General features: G+C 40.8%; 1 protein-coding gene across 2 annotated transcripts; it reads left to right on the top strand.

The window, feature by feature from the left end:
- The first annotated feature begins 21,327 nt into the window (after positions 1-21,327).
- Positions 21,328-21,968, top strand: LOC129493033 (pancreatic progenitor cell differentiation and proliferation factor-like). Of its 2 annotated transcripts, XM_055298671.2 has the most exons (2): positions 21,328-21,607; positions 21,645-21,937. In XM_055298671.2, exons 1-2 carry the CDS (start codon positions 21,475-21,477, stop codon positions 21,734-21,736), a joined length of 225 nt encoding a protein of 74 aa, XP_055154646.1. In that variant the 5' UTR covers positions 21,328-21,474; the 3' UTR covers positions 21,737-21,937. The 2 variants fall into 2 exon arrangements, with proteins under 2 accessions (XP_055154646.1, XP_055154645.1); XM_055298670.2 differs by having other exon boundaries at positions 21,328-21,968.
- The last annotated feature ends 385 nt before the right edge of the window (positions 21,969-22,353 follow it).

Consider the following 22,353-nt stretch of genomic DNA (forward strand, 5'->3'; position numbering starts at 1 on the left):
GACTTGCAGAAGGCCCATTGTGAGACTTAACTTTGTGATCGTGTGAGTCAATTTGCTTAATAAACTCCCCTTCCTATATACATTTATCCTGTTAGTTGTGTCCCTCTAGAGAACCCTGACTAATACAATAATATAATGTGTGACCTCAGCCCTCTCCAGCTCTGAGATCTACTAGTCTGGGCCAGAGCAAGGCTGACCATTGATTGCAACTTTTCCAAGAAAGATGGGAAGCTTTGGAGTTCAGAAACTCTACGGAAGACTTCAATTTGTCACGGGGTGGAAGTAGCCACCTGGGCCAACAAGAGAACTGAGAGCAGTGGGGAGAAAACACCTAGAAGAGATGCACATTTAAGGCTGGGGAGGTAGAGAACTGCTGAGGAAAGGTCGCCAGTCTTTGCTCGGGGTTCTCAAACTTGACACTATTGGGCCTGATAAATTTTTCCTGTGGGTGACTGTCCTCTGTACTCAGCAGTATCATTGGACTATACCTAGTAGATGCCAGTAGCACTCCTTCCAAGTTTCAAAAATCAAAAATGTCTCCAGACATTGTCACACGTTCCACAATGTGGGATAGAAGAAAAGGCAGCAAAATCTCCCGTGGTTTCAAACCAGTGATTTATGCATTCCCACCTCCAAGATTTGGGTTAACTCCTTCTTATTTTACCTTCGAATAATCACGCCCTGCTACGAATTGAATTTTGCCCCCTCAAGATTCATATATTGAAGCCCCAACCTCTAATATAATGATATTTGGACAGAAGGCCTTTGGGAGATAATTAGGTTTAGATGAGGTCACGAGAGTAGCGTTCTATTTTATTTGTCTTTTTTTTTTTTTTTTTTTTTTTCGAGACAAGGTCTCGCTGTGTCTCCCAGGCTGGAGTGTCATGGCATGATCACAGGTCACTGCAGCCTCAACCCCACAGGCACAAGTGATCGTCCTGCCTCAGCCTCTTAGGTAGGTGGGACTACAGGTGCATGCCACCACACCTGGCTCACGTTTGTATATTTTGTAGAGATGGAGTCTTGCCATGTTGCCTAGGCTGATCCCCAAACTCCTGGGCTCAGGCAATCTACCCACCTCTGCCTCCCAAAGTGCTGGGATTACAGGCGTCAGCCACTGCATCTGGCCTGGTTCCCTTGATGGGATTTGTGTCCTTATAAGAAGAGACACTAGAGGTCTTGCAGTTTTTCTGTTTCTGTCATGTGAAGACATAGTGAGAAGGCAGCCATCAGCAAGCTAGGAAGAGAGACCTTCCCAGAACCCAACCATGCTAGCACCCTGATCTCAAATATCTAGCCTCCAGAGTAGTGAGAAAATTGCCTTTAAACTACCCAGTGTATTGTATTTTGTTATGGCAGATGGAGCTAAGACATGGCCTCTCTCTCGGAAAACTTTTCCTCACTCTTTGTAAGATTTAGATGCCTGCCCCACCATGCTTCTTTAACACCTTATTCTTTCTTTATTCAATGTAAATGTAGTAGACCCCTGCTATGTACTATATATTGTCCCCGACATATAGTAGCAAATAAAATGGCAAGGTTCCTGTCCTTACAGAGCTTTCGAGTTTGGAGAGGAAACAGACCATAAAGTGCATAACCATAAGTAAATGAGATACGTGTGGTTGCTGTGAAGCAAATTAAATCGAGTGATGTGATACTACTTGGGAATTAACAAAATAACTAAAATGTTCATGAAAGCTAGCAACTGAGCAGACACAGATGAAAGGAAAGGAAGAAACTATAACAACCAGAATGAAGAGGCATCAAGGGTGAGAACCCCAGTGTGAAAACCAACTAGGCTTATTTGTAGAATTATAGGAAGGCCAGTGGCTAAGTGCTGTAAGTCAAGGGTTGAAGGCAAGTCTGAATTGAACTAGAAGAGATGGGAATGGCCCAGTTGATACAAAGCTCAGTAAAGCATGATAAGGAGTTGGATTTTTTTTCAGTGGTCTTTATAGTACTTAATGCACTATCTCTAATTGTCAAAACCATTGGTCTCTTTCCCTTATTATCCGTATGGCCTTTCACAATTCCTTCAATGGCTTGTAAAAAAAAATCTGTAAAACAGGTAACAGCAAATGTCTCAAGTAATGTTGTGAGGTATACATAAAATGTGGTGATGCTAATAATAAGCATTATTTAATAAAATTGTAGTTAGTGCATTGCAGCATTATATTAATATCTTTTAATCTTCAGAGTGATAGGCTTTATTCCTGCTATAAGGATAAAGAAAAAACACTTGAACTTAGTGTTGAAGGCAGAATAGGAGATTGTTGTTGAAAAAATCACAATGAAAAGTGCAAGGCACTTCAGAAAATGGGAATAGCATGTACAAAGCACTGTTATAAAAAATCCCGGAGTGGAGAGTGACTATAAGCAATTAGATGCAGCTGGAGTGTAAAGTGCAAGGAGCAGTAGGAGAAAAACCTGGGTAAATGTATTCTTAATTAGCTTATGTGATCTTGCTAAAAGTAACTTTATGTCCATTAGCTTCAGTTTCCTAATCTACTAAAAAAAGGCAACAACACCTCCTTCACTGCAATATTGTGAGGGTAACATGAAATAATACTTTATCATAGAGCCTGGTACAAAGTAAGTTTTAAAAACATTAGGTATATAGCCAACCATCTAAAGGATACATATTAGTGCACCAATGCCCCTCTAAGCTAATTTCCAGTGGTAAACTAAAAGACTCTGTTTTCAAAACTTTTCCATTTTTGATGAACGACTTGAATGGTACACAGATTAGATATTTTAGATTACCGAAGTTGAAATGGATAGTGAATACACCACATGACAAAAATCAAATCTTGACAAGCTGAAGTGATTCAATTTAACACTGATAAATGTATAGTCCAAAACACATATTTAGGGGGGAAAAAGTATCTATTTGAGATGAACCAGATGTGAGTGAACAGCCATTCATATGAAATATCAAAGGGCATTTTTGTGGGTGAATGCAAGCCCAATAAGAGATAAGAATGGGATGTATTTGCTTAAAAAGCAGATGCAATGGTTTTCAGTAGCATTCAGCGAGGTACATATCCCATATAAGGAAGTAATTATCTCACTTCAATAAGACCAAAGAAACTTACCATAGTAACAGAAATTGGTTGGTATTTATAAATTGTTCAAATGATTGCATCTTTGGAACTAATGAATGAAGTGGTCAGTATATTAACCGTGTAAATCTATCTCTAGTTAGTTTCCATTTAGAATGGAAGGTGTGAAAGATTTCTGAAGGATATGAAAAGCAATGCCCTGAAAGGAAATGGAGCCCACGATGTTGACCTTCATCCTCTCTTCTGATTCCTGTAATTCCACTTGTGTTAAGGAGGCCAGTAGACCAGTTGGCAGATCGTTTCAAGGAAGTTGACCCTGAGTAGCTTGCTTTTGACATGTAGCCAATGGAAAGTCAGACTGTAATTCATCTGGGGAGTCTGGTTGAAATGTGCAATGATGGGCATGACATGTACTCAGCAAGAGTGGCACTAACCCATACAAGGGAATTGGAATGCTTACAAAGAGGATGCTCCAAAAACAGGGGGCAGAGAAAAGCGCAGCCTTCATTTGAAATATACTCTTAGTGAATTTCAAGAGACTGGAACATGTTTTAAGGAAATCTGGGCTTGCTTTCAAAAACAGGATCCATTTATAGTCTGAGGGGAAAGTCACAGGAGGCTAAGGGAAGCTGGCTTAGATTCACTTTGAATTCCTTGATTTTCCAAATCTGAAGCTCAAAGTCAAATTTAGGCCCTGCCAACTACTTGAACCATGACAGGAGTTAAAAGGTTTTTAGAAGTCCTTGAAAAATTATACTGCTGGTGGCAATGATAGCTTGACGACTTTAATTCTGCAACATCAGTAATGGTGTCTGGGTTACATAGTCACTATGGTACTCCTCATTTTCACTCCCTCGTACAAACTCTGCATATATTCCTTGTTTTGGAAAGGTATGACTGATATGGGAATAAGTGTGGCATATTTTTTGTAATGTGATTTTCTTGAAGCTGTGACAATCATGACTTGCTTTACATTTGGGGGGTGGATTTGACCCTCTGCAGCTATGAAATTTCATAAGAGCATATTAAAACTATTTTAAGAAGCAGGAAAGGAGAATTAGAAAGATAATAAGCACAGATTAAGAACAAGTGCACCATTGGCCCTATAATGCTTGGGTTCAAGAGATAGATGACAAAAGTAGAAAGATAGATGACAGACAGGTAGATAGATAGACAGATAGACAGGATAGATAGATAGATAAACTCAATTGTTTACACACTGTTATGATTTTTATCTAGCAGGCCCTTTTCCTTTAGACTTCCCTCTGATATCATCCATCTTTGTAGTTTTTCAGCTAATATGGCTCTTGCTCACAGTTTTAGAAAAACTTATTTCTACTAAGCTGGTCTTACCAAAATATTACTTTATAAGCTCTTTTTCACATGTTGATTCTGCTGTCCATGCTTATTTCTACCTATTCTATAATAAGCTGGATAATCTAGGTTATATTCCTGAGAACCCCAAATCTCATTTGCAAAGAACAATAAAATCTACTTATCACTTACTCTAAATGTTCCATGCATGCCAGTGTGGGGTTTTGCTCAACACTGCCACCCAGGGAGCCTGGCTGACACAGGCTAGCCCATGTTATGGTGGCACCATCTGTGACACCTGCCCCTTCTCAGTATGTAACACAGGGGAAGAGAAAGAGTGACGACTTGTGAAAAGTTGATCCAGATATCTCTCAAAAAGCGATATAAATAAATTACACTCACATTGCATCATTTAGATTAGTTACCTGGTCTTGACTTACTGCAAGGAGGTTGGAAAGTATAGGAAAGAAAAGTGATATTGATCTTGTCTGCCGTTTTGCCTATTTTACAATTCTGGCTAGCCTAGAGTCCTTTAAGTTGTGATCAGGAGACTGAAAGATTAAGATTTCACTTGTCATATGTGGTCCTGGCAACATCCCAAACTTCATGTTCCCATGTACCTTGTGATGAATTCTAGGGCCTCCTTATAAGAAGCAAAATATAGAATTTAAACTCATGGACACAGCATCAGTAGTGCTACCAAAAGCAGACTTCTATTATTGTTAGAAAGGCCATCAGATATGACTCTAAGTGAATGAATTAATGAATCATTAAGCTCCTTCATTTATCAGCCCATTTAATGTATCAGTTGAGAAACTGACGTTTATTATCTCTGCTATGGTGAGAACCATGCTTTGTACCTATTGCACCTAACAATCTGAGACAAGCATGGCATATTTCTACTCAAAAGGAGTTTTAGCTGCCCAGGAGAAGGGAGGTCAACAAAAGAACATTGAAGTTTAGTGTGATAATTAATAAGAAAAAAGTTAAATGCAGATGCATGTGTATACTCCCCATCCCTCACCCCCCACCATGAACACTCACAGCATGCCAAAACTATACTAGGAATTTGAGTTTCATGGCTCAGTAAATACACGCATATAATAAATTCTGTGGTGTGCCACATACGTCTTGCAAAAATCTGAGGCACTCATTTCTCCTGCTGCTGGGAGTATTGGTAGTTACTATAGCTTTCAGCTTTGACGTTCTCCACAAATTGCTCTCAGCTGAAGAGGGAGGGCCCTTTTAGTCAAGGTCATGCCCCATTCATGGGAGTAACCCACATTCAATACTGATCAATGGAGGGGGGATGGGATGGGGGAGGGGTAGTATAAATTCCCATCTTTTTTGGCTTAAATCCGAGGGTGAGTAATCAGCAATTAAAATCTAAGTGTAAAAGCCAATGGACCATCATGATAGTACATGAAGTGGCTCATTTTTCAAAGTCTAAGGATATAAAAAGGTTAAGTTCAGACCCAGAGCTTATATAAGAGTATTTTAGTTTTTGTCCTTGCGATAGTTTACTGAGAATGATGTTTTCCAGTTTCATCCATGTCCCTACGAAGGACATGAACTCATCATTTTTTATGGCTGCATAGTATTCCATGGTGTATATGTGCCACATTTTCTTAATCCAGTCTATTGTTGTTGGACATTTGGGTTGGTTCCAACTCTTTGCTATTGTGAATGGTGCCGCGATAAACATACGTGTGCATGTGTCTTTATAGCAGCATGATTTATAGTCCTTTGGGTATATACCCAGTAATGGGATGGCTGGGTCAAATGGTATTTCTAGTTCTAGATCCCTGAGGAATCGCCACACTGACTTCCACAATGGTTGAACTAGTTTACAGTCCCACCAACAGTGTAAAAGTGTTCCTATTTCTCCACATCCTCTCCAGCACCTGTTGTTTCCTGCTTTTTTAATGATGGCCATTCTAACTGGTGTGAGATGGTATCTCATTGTGGTTTTGATTTGCATTTCTCTGATGGCCAGTGATGATGAGCATTTCTTCATGTGTTTTTTGGCTGCATAAATGTCTTCTTTTGAGAAGTGTCTGTTCATGTCCTTTGCCCACTTTTTGATGGGGTTGTTTGTTTTTTTCTTGTAAATTTGTTTGAGTTCATTGTAGATTCTGGATATTAGCCCTTTGTCAGATGAGTAGGTTGCAAAAATTTTCTCCCACTCTGTAGGTTGCCTGTTCACTCTGATGGTAGTTTCTTTTGCTGTGCAGAAGCTCTTTAGTTTAATGAGATCCCATTTGTCGATTTTGGCTTTCGTTGCCATTGCTTTTGGTGTTTTAGACATGAAGTCCTTGCCCACGCCTATGTCCTGAATGGTATTGCCTAGGTTTTCTTGTAGGATTTTAATGGTTTTAGGTCTAACATTTACCGCATGTTCTCACTCATAGGTGGGAATTGAACAATGAGAACTCATGGACACAGGAAGGGGAACATCACACTCCGGGGACTGTTGTGGGGTGGGGGGAGTGGGGAGGGACAGCATTAGGAGATATACCTAATGCTAAATGATGAGTTAATGGGTGCAGGAAATCAACATGGCACATGGATACATATGTAACAAACCTGCACATTGTGCACATGTACCCTAAAACCTAAAGTATAATTTAAAAAAAATTAAATTATAAAAAAAAAAAAAGAGTATTTTAACTCCAGTGGAAGTTGAATTCTTCATTTTAGCCATACTATGGTCTGGCCCTAATTAAGAAGGAGCAAAACCAGAGACAGGAGATGGGGATATATGAGTCCACACATATAAAATCTTAAATCCCCAGATCTCTCTGAAATATCTGGGCTCAGAGAAGTGGCCCACTCCTTGTTAGAAGATATGACTTTCTTTTTACTTGAAGATAATTCAGAAACTTTGCCTTGCAAGAAAATATTCATGCCCATAAGGATCCTCTTACACTTCTCCTCTGACCACCAGACCACTAATTTGGGTTAGGCCACAGATGACTTGGCTCAGTATGTGTGTGCTACCCTAAAACTCCAATGGACATATTCCTTAAAAAAAGAGCTGTAAAAATGAATCCTGACAATGAATTAACCTTCAGGTAAAACACCCGGTCACACATGTTTTGTGGAAATATAAGTGGCTCAAAGTAAAGAGTATAAATATGAACTAATAACCATTGGCTAATAGCTTGGCTCAATGGTCAAGGGCCTGGAAAGAAAACAACTAGAATAATAGGGATAAGGAGACTAAAGATGTATACATATAAATAAACTTATGCTCATAAGCAGAAATATAAATATTCTTGTATCACATGTTAATACCCAAGAAAATGCATCCACCTTTTTGATAGTCAGAATAATGATCTCCCTCTCCCCACAAAGACATTTCCATTCTAATTCTAACAGGTGCCTCTGAAATAATTTGGATGTTTGTTCCATCCAGATCTCATGTTGAAATCTAATCCCCAATGTTGGAAGTAGGGCCTGGTGGGAAGTGTTTGGGTCATAGGGGTGGATCCCCTCATGAATATGTTGGTGCTCTCCTCATGGTAATGAGTTTACATGAGAACTGGTTGTTTAAAAGTGTGTGGCACTTACCCCCTGTCTCTTTTGCTCCTTATTACCATTTGATGCACCTGCTCCCTCTTCACCTTCTGCCATGATTGGAAGCTTCCTGAAGCCCTCAGAAGGTGCAGATGCTGGTGCCATGCTTCCTATACAGCCTGCAGAACTGTGAGCCGAAACAAACCTTTTGGAACTTCTTAGAGACTGGTTAAATAGTTGTGACCAAAATACTGATAGAAATTGGACAGTGAAAGCCAGGCCGATGAAGTCTCAGAGAGGAATGTGTAATTTATTAGGAATTAGAACAAAGGTCATACTTCTTATGCTCTAGCAAAGAACTTAACCACAATATGAACCTGTGCTAGAGATTTATGGAAGATTGAACTTAGAAATGATGACCTAGGGTATCTGGCAGAAGAAATGTCTAAGAAGCAAGGATTCAAGATGTGGCCTGGCTGCTTCTAACTATCTATAATCTGATATATGAGCAAAAAAATGACTTAAAGTTGAAATTTATAATTGAAAGGGAAACAGTGCAAAAGTTTGGAAAATTTGTGGCCCGGCCATGTGGTAGAGAAAGAGAAAGAGGAATGCAAGCAGGCTTTGGAAAAACCACTTACTAGAGCAATTAGCATGACTGAAAGGGAACCAAGTGCTGATACCCAAGACAATGAAAAAAATGGCCTTAAAGGCATTTCAGAAGTCTTTGAAGCAGCCCTTCCCATCACAGGCCTAGAGGACTAGGAGAAAAGAATGGTTTTAGGGGCCAGGCCCATGGTGCCACTGCCCTGCACCACCTCAGGATACTGCTCCTCACATCCTGGCCCCTCTGGCTCTAGTCAGAGTTCAAAGAGCCTCAGGCATAGCTCAGACCGCAACTCCAGAAGGTACTAGCCATAAGCCTTGGCAGTTTCCACGTGGTGGTAAGCCTGCAGGTGCACAGAATGTGAGATTTAAAGAGGCTTGGCAGCTTCCGCTCAGATTTCAGAGAATGTACAGGAAAGTCTGTGTGCTCAGGCAGAAACCTGCTGCAGGAGCAGAGCCTCTACACAGAGTCCCCACCAGAGCACTGCCTAGTGGAGCTGTGGGAAGGGGCCTGCTGCCCTCCAGACCTGAGAATGGTAAAACCATGGCAGCTTGCAATCCTAGCCTAGAAAAGCTACAGGCACTCAAATCCGACTTGTGAAAACAACCACAAGGGCTACATCCTGAAAAGTCCCAGGGGCAGGTGTACCCAAGGCCTTGAGAGCCCACTGTTTACATCAGTATGCCCTGGATATGGGACACAAAGTCAAAAGGGATTATTTTGGAGCTTTAAGATTTAATGACTGCCCTATTGAGTTTCATACTTGTGTGAGGCTTGTTGCCCCTTCCTTTAGGCTGATTTCTCCCTTTTAGAATGGGAATATTTACCTAATGCCTGTGCCACAATTGTGTCTTGAAAGTAAATAACTTGGTTTTCATTTTAAGGCTCATAAGTGGAAGAGACTTTCCTTGTCTCAGATGAGACTTTGGATTTTGGACTTTTGAGTGATGCTGGAGTGCATTCAGACTTTTGAGGACTATTAGGATGGGATGACTGTATTTTGCAGTGTGAGAAGGACATGAGATTTGGGAGGCCAGGGGCATAATGATATAGTTTGGGTGTTTTTCCCCTCCAAATTGTCATGTTGAAATCTGATTCCTGGTGTTGGAGGTGGGGCCTTGTGGGAGGTATTTGGGTCATGGTGGCAGATCCCTCATGATTGGTGCCCTCCCTGTGGTAATGAGTGAGATCTCTTTCTTCATTCACACAAGATCTGGTTGTTTGAAAAAGAATGGCACTTCCCCCTCTCTTTCTTGCTCCTTCTGTCACCATAAGACACACTGGCTCCTCTTCACCTTCTGCCATGACTGTAAGCCTCATGAGGCCCTCACCAGAAGCAGATGCTAGAGCTATGCTTCCTGTACAACCTGCAGAACTGTAAGCCAAAATAAACATCTTTTATTTATAAATAACTCAGTCTCTGACATTCCTTTATAGCAACATAAAAACGGACTAACATAGTTTCAAAAGACACAATTAGAAAAAGCCACCCCAACTCCAACATTACCTTTGGATTGTAGTGCCTATGTATAGTTCGATAACTCCCACTGTCTACTCTTACCTCTTTTACTCACCCACAGGTTTTGCTTGAAAGCATATTCACCCATAAAATTCTTACACATAAATCTCCATCTCAGTGTCTATTTAGGAAAAGAAAATGGAACTAAGACAATTGCATCTACCATATAAGCTATGCATAGGAAGTACAGGTTTCTATGAAGTATGGGTTATAAAAGTAGGTTTCACTAGGAGGCTGAAAGCCACATATGTAAAGTGAATATCAGAAGGATGTAAATAAAGGTAGTACTTGAATAGCCTTTGGAGAAGGGTAGGGAGCAGGAGGAGAGAACCTCTCTAGAAGCACCTGCACATCTGAAGCACAGTGACAAGAGAAGCATGAAATGTCCTGGGGAGTAAAAGAAGGCCAGAATAGCTGAAGCAAAGTAAACTGAGACTGTAGAGATAGCATCTTATAGAGATCACTTTAGAAATAACAATCTGGGCTAGGAGAGGTGGCTCACACCTGCAATCCCAGTACTTTGGGAGGCCGAGGCAGGTGGATCATGAGGTCAGGAGTTTGAGACCAGCCTGGCCAATCTGGTGAAACCCCATCTCTACTAAAAATATGAAAATTAGCTGGGCATGGTGGCGGGCGCCTGTAATCCCAGCTACTCGGGAGGCTGACACAGGAGAATCACTTGAACCTGGGAGGCGGAGGTTGCAGTGAGCCAAAATCACACCATTGCACTCCAGCCTGGGCAACAAAGCAAGACGCTGTCTCAAAAAAAAAAAAAAAAGAAAAGAAAAAATAATTAATAAATAAAAATAACAATCTTTATTCTAAGATCAGTGAGGCAGCTACTGATTTTTTGTTAACACAGTTGTGTGAATTTGGGCAAGATTCACATTGTGAATAGAACTTTCTGCCTTCAGTATGCAAGCCAGAGAAGGTGTGCACTAAAAGTAGGGAGATGTGATAGACAGTTGTGGAAGTCCAGGTGGGAGTCTACGGGCACACAAGAAGGGCTATGTAACCCAAACCAGGGTGGCCAGGGACACCATGTAAGGCTTCCTAACAGAAGACACAACTAAACAGATTGGGAAGATAATCACATTGGAGATTGTCAGGCAAAAGAGAGACGAAGGGGTTTTCTAACACAGCAAAAATGTGCAAAAGCCTCTGACTGAGAGAGGGGAAGCCTTATCACTAGCACTATAACTTGGTAGTCATGGATAGCTGGGGAGAAAAGGCAGTGGAAGCATAAGAGCTGGAGAGCTAAGAGGCCATGTTTTCAATAAACATCGAGGGTAGGAATTCAGACTCTATGCCAACAGTAAAACAGAGTTGTGGCATGGTATTAAGCAGCAGGGACATGATCACAGCTCCACTTCAGAAAGATCTCACTGGAAGCAACTTAGAGAACAAAATGGAAGAATTGGAGAACCATGGCAAGGTTCTCTGATGAGGTGAGAGGGTGACTCCCTATTCAAGTTTCAAGTCAGGAAGTTCACCCTATCAACAGTATGTAGTGGGGATTTACAGCACAAAAAGTTATGAAGGCTGGTTGCCAGAGGCATAGAAAGATAAGACAAAGGTATTTTTATATACCAGCAAAACACACAGACTTCCAGCCAGGCGCAGTGGCTCACACCTGTAATTTCAGCACTTTGGGAGGCCAAGCTGGATGGATCACCTGAAGTCAAGAGTTCAACACTAGCCTGGCCAACATGGTGAAACCCCGTTTCTTCTAAAAAAAAAAAAACAAAAAAACCAAAAATTAGCTGGGCATGGTGGCAGGGGGCCTGTAATCCCAGTTACTCGGGAGGCTGAGGCACGAGAATCACTTCAACCTGGGAGGCAAAGGTTGCAGTGAGCTGAGATTGCGCCACTGCACTCCAGCCTAGGCGATGGAGCGAGACTCTATATCAAAAAAAAAAAAAAAAGAAAGAAAGAAAAGACTTCCATACACATGGTGATGATAGAATTTTCATGACATTTTTGCCCCATCTGTGAGTAGAATTTTCAGTCTGTTTTAACTGTATCATTGAGGTTCAATGAATAACCATTCTGTTTTGCTTGGGTCTCTTCCGCTTTAGGGACTGAATGTCCCACATGCCAGAGAAACCATCAGTCCCAGACAAAGGGTAAGGTTTCATTATGAGTTTCACTATGTTGAAGTTTCTGAGGTCTAGTTTCAGAGAAAACAGACTTGGAAGAAAAGATTTGCATGCAGGGAATTTATTCACGAGTTGTTTGGGAAAGAACACCAGTGAAGAAAGGAGTTCTGCAGCAGAATTAGGCAACCGGCAAGCTGAACTATGATGCCATTACAATAAAGACTACAGCTGGTTCTAGAACTGGGAGGACCCATCAGAGCTGCCCCAAACTGAAACATGATGGCTGGGTATCTGTACTCCCACATAGACTACGTTTTGGATTTTAATTTGAACCCAGACAGGGAGCATACACTTGGGCCCAGTCAAGGTTAATTCCTGGTAGGGACCTCAGTCATGAGTCATCAGCTGTCCACACTCTGATTCTCAGCAGGTGGGGGAATGAGTAGTTTGGCCATCAATGGGGGAACCGGTCCATACACTACAACATCCACTAGAGAAAGCAATTCTACAAGTAATCCCCAGGAGACATCCCTTCAGCTCTGCATGAATTCTTGTTTGTAACTTGGCTCTCTGTGAGGGCTTATAAACTTTTCAGTAAGTCAACTTCTTTTCCTTTATTCCTTCCAGTTTATTTTGGAGGCTATAAATCAACTGCTTATGCAAGACTTTAATAAAAGCATTTCCAGCTCCTCGCAAGAGAAGCCCATATTAAATATTAGATGGATGTGCTGTTCACCTCTTTACTTAGACTGGGTAAGTGAAGCTGTCTCTTTATTCCTCTGCCCTTTTCCCTAGGTCTCTCCCACTAGGGAAACTTTTGCCAACATCAAAGTGTAGCCTAACTGTGGAGAGCTGACTTAGCCATAAGGATTTCTCATTCCGGTGATACATGTGATCTTTTCCTTTTACTGTCACTTAATTCTGCTCCCTGGACTTGCCTCTAAGGTGTCAAGAGAGAAGCAACTCTCTGCACTTCAAGGAGGATGTTTCTTTCTTCTCAAATTATCACTTAACAGACAGGATGATTCTTCTCAGACCTTTTCAAATTTCCCAGTGGGCTTCCAAATACAGGGCAAAGCACAGGCGATGTCTCGCAGGTTCCTGGCACCCCTATGTGCAAATTACTAGAAGGAAAATCCAAATAATTATTGCTAATTAAGGATATCTGAGAAATGAGTTAAGATACATTATCACTGATATTACTATAGGTTTGTAACCCTTTTGTTTTTAAAGCCATTTTATTGAATATTTATTAATAGCTCCAACATTGGAGTCAAACAGCGTGGCTTCCAATTTTACCTCCTCCAACCCTTGCCTGTGTTATTCTGAGCAGGTTGGTCAAACACAGTGAGCCTCCGATACACCATTTGTCTAAGGGAGGTTATAATAGGCAGCACTGTTGTTGGCGTTCTGCCCAATCCTCTCTTCTATAACAGCAAACCCCTCCCCCTGCTGTGGGTTCTGACTTGTCTTGGTACACACATGCATGGTTCACCAAAGAACTTTCCTTGGCTGATGACGTCCCCCTGAAATGCCTTGGAGGTTATGTACCCTCAACTCAGTCCAGCAATTGACTCCGAGATGAGCATGTGTCCTAATTCTGAGCAAAGAATTAGGAAAATAAAAAGCGTTCTACTAAGAAAAGGGAATTTTTTTCTCATTAAGAAGAGACAATCTTTTCCATCCTCTCTATGTTGCTGTGTTTCCATGTATTTTGTGAAACAATTGCAGTTATCCACAAATCATACTGAACAACACGAAGTTGTCAGAGCACACATAAAGCAAAACAAAACAAAACTAAACTAAGATTCTTGATGACACATATGATTGCCCAAATCACACATTCTGGTGTCTTCTCTACCTCTGGACTTGCTATTACGTTAGTTACACATGTCTTCATTATTTATTGAGTTGATTCAAGGTTTTTCTTGCAGTCAAAAGCAAACTAACATATAAACTGTGTGTGTATGTGTAGGGAGGTGGAGAGGAGAGAAGAAGGAAAAAAAAAAAGAAGGAGGAGAGAAGGTGCAGCAGGAGGAGAAGGAGGAGGATGGGGAGGAGCAGCAGGAGGAGGAGGGAATGGGAGAAATGAAAGGAGAGAGAACATGTGTCCTGGTGTCCGCCTTGATTCCCTAGGTCTGGTCCTGGCACATATTTTCCCAATACATCACCCAGCTTTCACTTCTACTTGGACTTGATTGAATTGTTAAAGGGAACCTGAAAGATAAATATTGATTAATTTATCTTCAAAGTTCTTGGAACAGTTACAGTGCAATAAACACTCAATGGCTATTAGCTATTTATAGCATTCCTAATTATCAAGATAATAATTATGTTCTTTTATCTTATCACTCCTTATGAAGCTGAAGTAGTGCTTCCTAAAACTAGTTTCACATTAATGTCACCTATAAAGCTTTTAAAAATTAATGCAGTCCAAATTTTCTACTTCTAATATAATGGGGTAACTGGTTCAGGTCTTTAATTGAAACAAGGAAACTAGACAAAATTCATGAAACAAATTTTGTCAGACATTGTAGAACAGACAGCACAGGACTATTATACCTGAGAGATAGGAAATAAATGAAGTGAACCTTACAGTTTCCCCAGCTTTCAGCCTGGAAAACTTTTTAGATCCAGTACGGGGGGGAGGAACCCCAGCATTGGGGTTGGAAAGGATAGAGCTATGCAGAAAGAGAGCTACAGAAATTTGCAAAATGTTTCATGAGTATGTTATTCAATACAAAGGTGCACATGTGTAAGGGATAATTTTGTAAACCCAGGCAAAGGTACACTATCAGAAAGCTAAAATATAAACAATTCCCAGAGCTCACATAAGGCTGTGAGTCTTTTTACTTCTGACTAGTCAGAGTAGAGATGGCTCCTTGTACATCTAGGGTATCCAGTAGGCACCAGATGAGTCACACCTTAGTAGCAGGGCAAAACTGTCTCCAGAATAAGAAATATGGTAGACAAACACTAACAATATTTAAACATAAGCAAACCTACGAAATCTCAAACTGCTCCAAAAAACAATATTCATCATGTTTAAAGGAAGACAGCACAATCCAGACCCTCATCGATGTGAGTCACTATGCCCAATGCCCACTAAAAAATTATTAGGCAGGTAATTCTAGGTAGCTGTTATGACTGTTTGTGTTTCCCCCAAATGTATATGTTGGACTCTAATCCCCAATGCGATGGCATCCAGAGTTGGAGCCTTAGGGATGTAATTAGGTCATGAGGGTGGAGCCCTCATGGATGGGATTAATGCCCCTATAAGAAGATGTCAGAGAACTAGCTTGCTTGCCCTCTTTGTGCCGTGTAAAGATACAAGAAGTCGGCTGTCTGCAACTGGAAGAGGACCTTCACCAGCATGAACGATGCGGACATCCTGAGCTGAGGCTTCCAACCTCCAAAACTGTGAGAAATAAATGTTTTTTGCCTAAGCTAGCCAGCCTATGGCAATTTGTTATGGCAGCCGAAACTGACTAAGATATTGCCAAGGCAATATCAGGCTTGTAAATTTAATGTACCCAACCAGGGCAGTAACAGAAGCAGTAAAGAACTACAAGAATAAATAAAACTACAGAAATCCAAGCTGCCCACATAACATTAAGAGAATGAACAGCTAAAATGTAATTCCTTGTAGGTAGAAAAACAATGCCCAATTCTTGCCAGCTTTCTCTGTGTTTCTGGCCAGAATTTGAAAACTCAAGTAAAGTTTGAAAAAAAAAACTGTTGAAGAGAAAAGAGAAGAAGTACCTTTGGGTCTTTTATTTTTTCCTAAAGCCATATTATATAGAGAAAGTCTACCTTCTGTGTGAAAATGATGAAAAAGCATGTAAGTAGATCAAAGCACTGAATATAGGAAAAAGGCTAAAAAGGGCTTTGTGGGCAGAAGTGAGTGAAAAGAAAAGGAGAGTCACCCTTTGAAAACTGCATGGGAAAGAGAGAAAAGCAAGAAGAGAAAGTTCAAGATGTTGCAAGATAAAATAGAGTAAAAGGTATCAAAGAAAACACAACCTCCCCCCAGCCCCTCCCCCTCCTCCCAAAGCGGAAGGAAACGTACTTTGCTACTCTGACAGTAGAGGGCACTCTTGAACTAGGAATCTTACAAACTATTCCAAAACTGTCCATAGAAATGCAGAGTGAACAGTCTGGAGGGGGTTCGTCAGGGTCTCTCTCTCTCTCTCTCTCTCTCTCTTTCTGTGTATATATACATATATATACACACTGAATTTATACAGAGAGACGGTCTATATATTTAAATACCTGAAATATAACATTCAAACCTTAAATAAATATATTCAAGTAAGTATTGGGAGATAAGAGAAGATAATTTGAGGGGTGTGTGTGTGTGTGTGTGTGTGTGTGTGTGTGTGTGTTTGAGACAGGGTCTCACTCTGCCACCCATGCTAGAACGCAGTGGCAAGATCACAGCTCACTGTAGCCTCGAACTCCCCGGGCTCAGGCGATCCTCCCACCTCAGCCTCTCGAGTAGCTGGGACCACAGGCGCCCATCATCATGCTTGGCTATTTTTCTTCTTATTATTATTTGTAGAAACAGGGTCCCACTATGTTGCTCAGGTTGCTCTCAAACTCCTGGTCCCAAGCAATTCTGCCTTGGCCTCCCAGAATGCTGGGGTTACAGGTGTGAGCCACCACGCGTGGACTGAGAAGACAATTTGCATCAGAAATTCAAAAAGCAAAAATTGAAGTGGACAAAAAAAGGAAGAAATAAAATATAAATTGATTGATTCCTGGAAGAAAATAGAAAAAAAAGACAAAGTCATATTAGAAATTACGACTAACTTATGCAGTACACAGGGTAAAAAGAAATTCGAATGAAAACGTTAAAAAGACACTAAAGTAGACAGGAAAACAATGCATTGAAAATGTGGTAAATAAATAAAAATGATGTGAGAAAAAATGTTTGAAATTGAAGACAGAGGAAAAACAACATCTGTATATTTAGAGTCCCTGAGGAAGCTAAGATAATGAAACAAAACGATTAAAATGATTATACAAAAACAATTTCCAGAAATAAAAGAAAATTTGTATCAACATATTTATACGGTCTGTGGGGTGCCTGTAAAAATTGACCTGCAATGATAAACTCTATGATATATACAAGTAAAGATCATAGTCTGTAGAGATTTTTAGACCATCCTTAGGACCTTCAGCAGAAAGATAAAATATTTCACAAGGGAAAAAGAGTGATTGGCCTTAGACCAAAATACAAAACGAGACAAAAACGAAAAGCATTTTCAATCAATACTAGGAAAGAAAGCCTGAAATAAAGCTGGCATTACATTTTTTTTTCCTTCAGTTTCTTATCAACAGAACTGTCCTTCAAGTATGAAGGCTATTTACAAAAATGTTAGACACAAGAATTCTGAAACCATGAGCCCTCCTTGAAAAATCTACTAGAACACAAACTGTATCCAACCAAAAGATGCCTGGGGAAACTGAGCAAAGGATTAATAAAGAGCATAGTTTACTAATATACAAATTGATATTCACATTTGATCTTAGTTATTGCATTTTTAAGAGACTAAGGTGGGCTGGGAGTAAAAGAATAATATGCTATATGATATATGAAAAACGGAAAGAGAAAAGTAAAGAAGAATGGAAAGTAGACTAAATGATTTGGCTATTTTATAAGAAATAAATGTGAGTCAAAGGATGCCACAAATAAATGACAATCCAAATAGAAATATTTTGAACATGAAAATAGGGGATAAAGGGCATTTTAAAAAGTATAAGTAAAAGATATTCAATAAAACAAAACCACAAAGCTTCCTAAATACTATAATAAATTAAAAATTTTAAAATTAAAGAAAATGTATAGAGAAAAAACATAAACTATTTGTCTAAGTATTATAAGCTAAGATAATATGGCAGAGTTGAGGCCAAACACATTAATCTTTTCAATAAATGCTAATGGATTTAACTCACCAATTTATTTTATTTATTTATTTTTTAATTTTTATTTTTAGTTTAATTGCAGTATACATGTGCAGGATGTGCATGTTTATTACATAGGTAAATATGTGCCATGGTAGTTTTTTGCACAGATCAGCACATCACCTAGGTATTAATCCCAGAATGCACTACCAATTTTTTCCTAATGTTCTCCCTCCCTACACCCCAACCCCTGTCAGGCTCCGGTGTGCATTGTTCCCCTCCCTGTGTCCATATGTTCTCATTGTTCAGCTCCTGCTTATAAGTGAGAACATGCAGTGTTTGGTTTTCTGTTTCTGCATTAGTTTGCTGAGGATAATGGCTTCCAGCTCCATCCATGTCCCTGCAAAGGACATGATCTCATTCCTTTTTATGGCTGCATAGTATTCCGTGGTATATACATACTACATTTTCTTTATCCAGTCTATCATTGACAGGCATTTGGGTTGATTCCATGTCTTTGCTGTTGTGAATATTAACTCCCCTATTTATAAAAGATTTTGCCTGACATGGTAGCTCATGCCTATAATCCCAGCACTTTGGAAGGCCAAGGCAGGAGCATTGCTTGAGCACAGGAGTTTGAGACCAGCCTGGGCAACAAAGGGAGACCCCATCTCAAAACAAAACAAAAGATCAAAAAAGTATCCAGGCATGGTGGTGCACACCTGTAGTCCCAGCTACTTGGGAGGTAGATGGGGAAGGATTACTTGAGTCCAGGAGTTTGAGGCTGCAATGAGCAGTGATCACAACACTATCCTTCAGCCTTGGTGACAGAGTGAGACTCTCTGTCTCAAAAATAATAATAATAATAAAAGAAGAAAGAAGGAAAGAAAGAAAGAAGAGAGAGAGAAAGAAAGAAACTATAATCTGATTTACAAAGACTCAACTATATGCTGTTTATAAAAGGCACACAAAAGAAAATGAATACTTGCATTGAGAAAGACTAAAGAGTAAGTGTTAAGATATATTAGAAAAACAATAAAAAAAGCAATAAGAAAGCACGGATAATGACACTGATAATAAAAGTAGAATACATACCTAATCACATTATACATGCAAAGAAAAGCATATTTAATGTAAATATGACAATTCATAATGAATAATAATAAACATCTATGCACCACGTAGCATAGCAACTACCTATATAAATAAAAAGCAAGAGACTCACAGAATCATAGATGTTAAAACTTTAGTAATAGGAGACTTAAATTGCTATCAGTATAAGACATTGAGTAAACAAAAATATATAAATAAAACAAGAATTTAAATAACCTATTCCACACAATCTATATATACATTATTCTATACGCCCTGCTAATAAAGAATACACCTTTTTCTCAAGCACACAAACATTTAAGATAATTTAAAATATAAAAATGTATCAAATTTCCCCACCCAAATCTCATCTTGAATTGTAGTTCTTACAATTCTTACATGTCCTGGGAGGGACCTTGTGGGAGGTAATTGAATCATGGGGGCAGGTTATTCCTGTGCTGTTCTCCTGATAGTGAATAAGTCTCATGGGATCTGATAGTTTTATAAAGGGCAGTTCCCCTGCACACCCTCTTGCCTGCTACCATATAAGACATGCCTTTGCTCCTCCTTCACCTTCTGCCATGATTGTGAGGCCTCCTAAGCCATGTGCAACTATAAAACCTCTTTTTCTTTATAAATTACCCTGTCTTAGGTATTTCTTCATAACAGCATGAAAATGGACTAATACAATTACAAATGTCATTCTGATCATAATTTACCAAAACTAGAAATGTTTGAAAATAAGAATCCTAGAAATCAAATAAATTACTGGTTTTCCTAGAGGTCCTATGAACTGTTGGACATTGTACCGGCTACTCTTCACAGTCTCTACCTAGAATTTGATCTACTCTGGCTTAAATTCAGCCCCAAATTTTTGGTCAGGTACTCAGTTAAGAGAAAGCCCCAATTCTACTTGTTTTTATTCACAAGTTTGCTGGTCAAAACTCAGATGATTCCACCTCTTTCAGTTGATTCCCTTATATACCTAACATGCATAGCAAATAGCAGCCCAATCATTGTTTTTCGAATCCTATCCTGAAATCCAAACTCCTAATGCTAAAAATGCATAATGAGTGAAATCACACATTTTGTAATTTGTGAAACACCACGAAATTACACACTATTAGGAAGGAAAACTCCTCAGCTCAGCTTACTCTATGGCATTGGAGCAAAAAAAAAAGAGAAGGCGAATTTTTCTGGAATCTAGGAGTTTACTCCAAAGTGTGCTTCCACTGATGACAAGAAACAGACATTACTACCCATGTTTGAATAGTTTAGATAGTCTCACCTTCCTTCCAACTAGAAACTTTTCCAGATAAGTACGTAGCACATTAAATACCCAAATGTCATGTGACATCAAATAACTGGAAAAGGCATTGATCTATCCATTCCATCATTTAGAAAAGTCTATTTAAACACCAGCTACATGTGAGGTGCTCTGGTAGGTTGTATCTCCAAAGATACGTAAGACACATTCCTTGCCTTCCAGTAACTTATCCTCTACTGAGAGAGATAAATGCATGAGCAACAAATTTCAGTAAAATATAACAAATATTATTATAGACATGTGGGCACACACACTAAAAACTACATTTCAGATTGAGAAGGATCAAATAAGGAGAAAACTTTGGGTGCGACTTGGGCAGATTAAAACGTAGTTTACTCAAATATACACATGGTAAAAGGTGTTTGTATCTGTTAGCCATTTCTGCAACAATGCTGCATAGTATACAGTCATAACATCCCAATGGCATACAAGAATAAGCATTGATTATTTCCCTTGTATGTAGTTAAGCTGAGCCAACTCTCATGATCTCTGCTGGACCCACCTACCCATCTTCAGGTTGTTTTGGGATGGTCCGATCCTGGCTGAGCCTAGATCGTTGGCTCTGCTTCAAGCTACAGGGAAAGCTGGGCTTTCCTCATTACTGCCGTGTTATGTTCAAACCTAAACCATATATTTACTCTGGAGCCCATAGAAGGGCAGCAACTGCACAAAGGAAGTGCTTCTCTTAACAGCAATAAAAAGGCAAAAGAATGAGCAGAGTACCACGGTATCTCTTAAGGCCTGAGCCCAGAAATGTCATAGTACCAACTGCACCCACATTTTATTGTCCAGAGTCACTTGGACAATCCAGTACCCATAGGATCACACATTAAATTCATCCTATTCTGTTGGATGTTATTAAAAGTCCATGGCAAGACCCCGCGCCTCTCTGTCGTGGCGCGGCCTCCCGCGGTCTCCTCTGCAAATGGGCTCCGTGGCCTAGCGCCCCCCGTCCCCGCCACCCGTGACCGTGCGCCGAGGCCCGCGAGGGGTCGCCGCCCAGATCCCACCAGCCAGCAAGCTAGAGCATGGCGGCCATCCCCTCCAGCGGCTCGCTCGTGGCCACCCACGACTACTACCGGCGCCGCCTGGGTTCCACTTCCAGCAACAGCTCCTGCAGCAGTACCGAGTGCCCCGGGGAAGCCATTCCCCACCCCCCAGGTCTCCCCAAGGCTGACCCGGGTCATTGGTGGACCAGCTTCTTTTTCGGGAAGTCCACCCTCCCGTTCATGGCCACGGTGCTGGAGTCCGCAGAGCACTCGGAACCCCGCCAGGCCTCCAGCAGCATGACCACCTGTGGCCTGGCTCGGGACGCCCCGAGGAAGCAGCCCGGCGGTCCGTCCAGCACAGCCAGCGCTGGGCCCCGGTCCTGACCTGAGCGGTTACCAACAGCCGCAGGCCTGCGGAGGCGCTAGTCCACCAGAGCCCCTCCCCGCCCCCTCCCCACTCCCCGCCCCACCCCCACCCCCCATTCCCCGCCCCCTCCCCACTCCCCGCCCCACCCCCACCCCCCATTCCCCGCCCCCCTCCCCACCCCCCACCCCCGACCCCCCACCCCCCACCCTGTAGACTAGGCGGCTGCAGCAAGCAGACCTTCGCATCAACACAGCAGACACCAAAAAGGAGTGAGAGCCCCGCTCTCTACCGCCCGGCCCCAGCACTCGCTAGCTTTCCTGACACCTGGAACTGTGCACCTGGCACCAAGCGGAAAATAAACTCCAAGCAGCCAGTAAAAAAAAAAAAAAAAAAAGTCCATGGCAAAAAGAGAGAAGGGAAGAAACGAAGAATTGGGAATAAATGATTCAACCTACAATTATATTTGCAGCCAAAGTAATAGCATGAGTGAGCCATAGTTATTAAAAATATATAATATATATCCTTTTCATGTTTTATATAATATATAAAAA

This window comes from Symphalangus syndactylus, chromosome 11 (assembly GCF_028878055.3).
Source record: "Symphalangus syndactylus isolate Jambi chromosome 11, NHGRI_mSymSyn1-v2.1_pri, whole genome shotgun sequence".
NCBI lineage: Eukaryota > Metazoa > Chordata > Mammalia > Primates > Hylobatidae > Symphalangus > Symphalangus syndactylus.

What these genes read in the sequence shown, in the direction of transcription:
- LOC129493033 (XM_055298670.2), top strand. Translation starts at nt 21,475, where the DNA reads ATGGCGGCCATCCCCTCCAGCGGCTCGCTCGTGGCCACCCACGACTAC.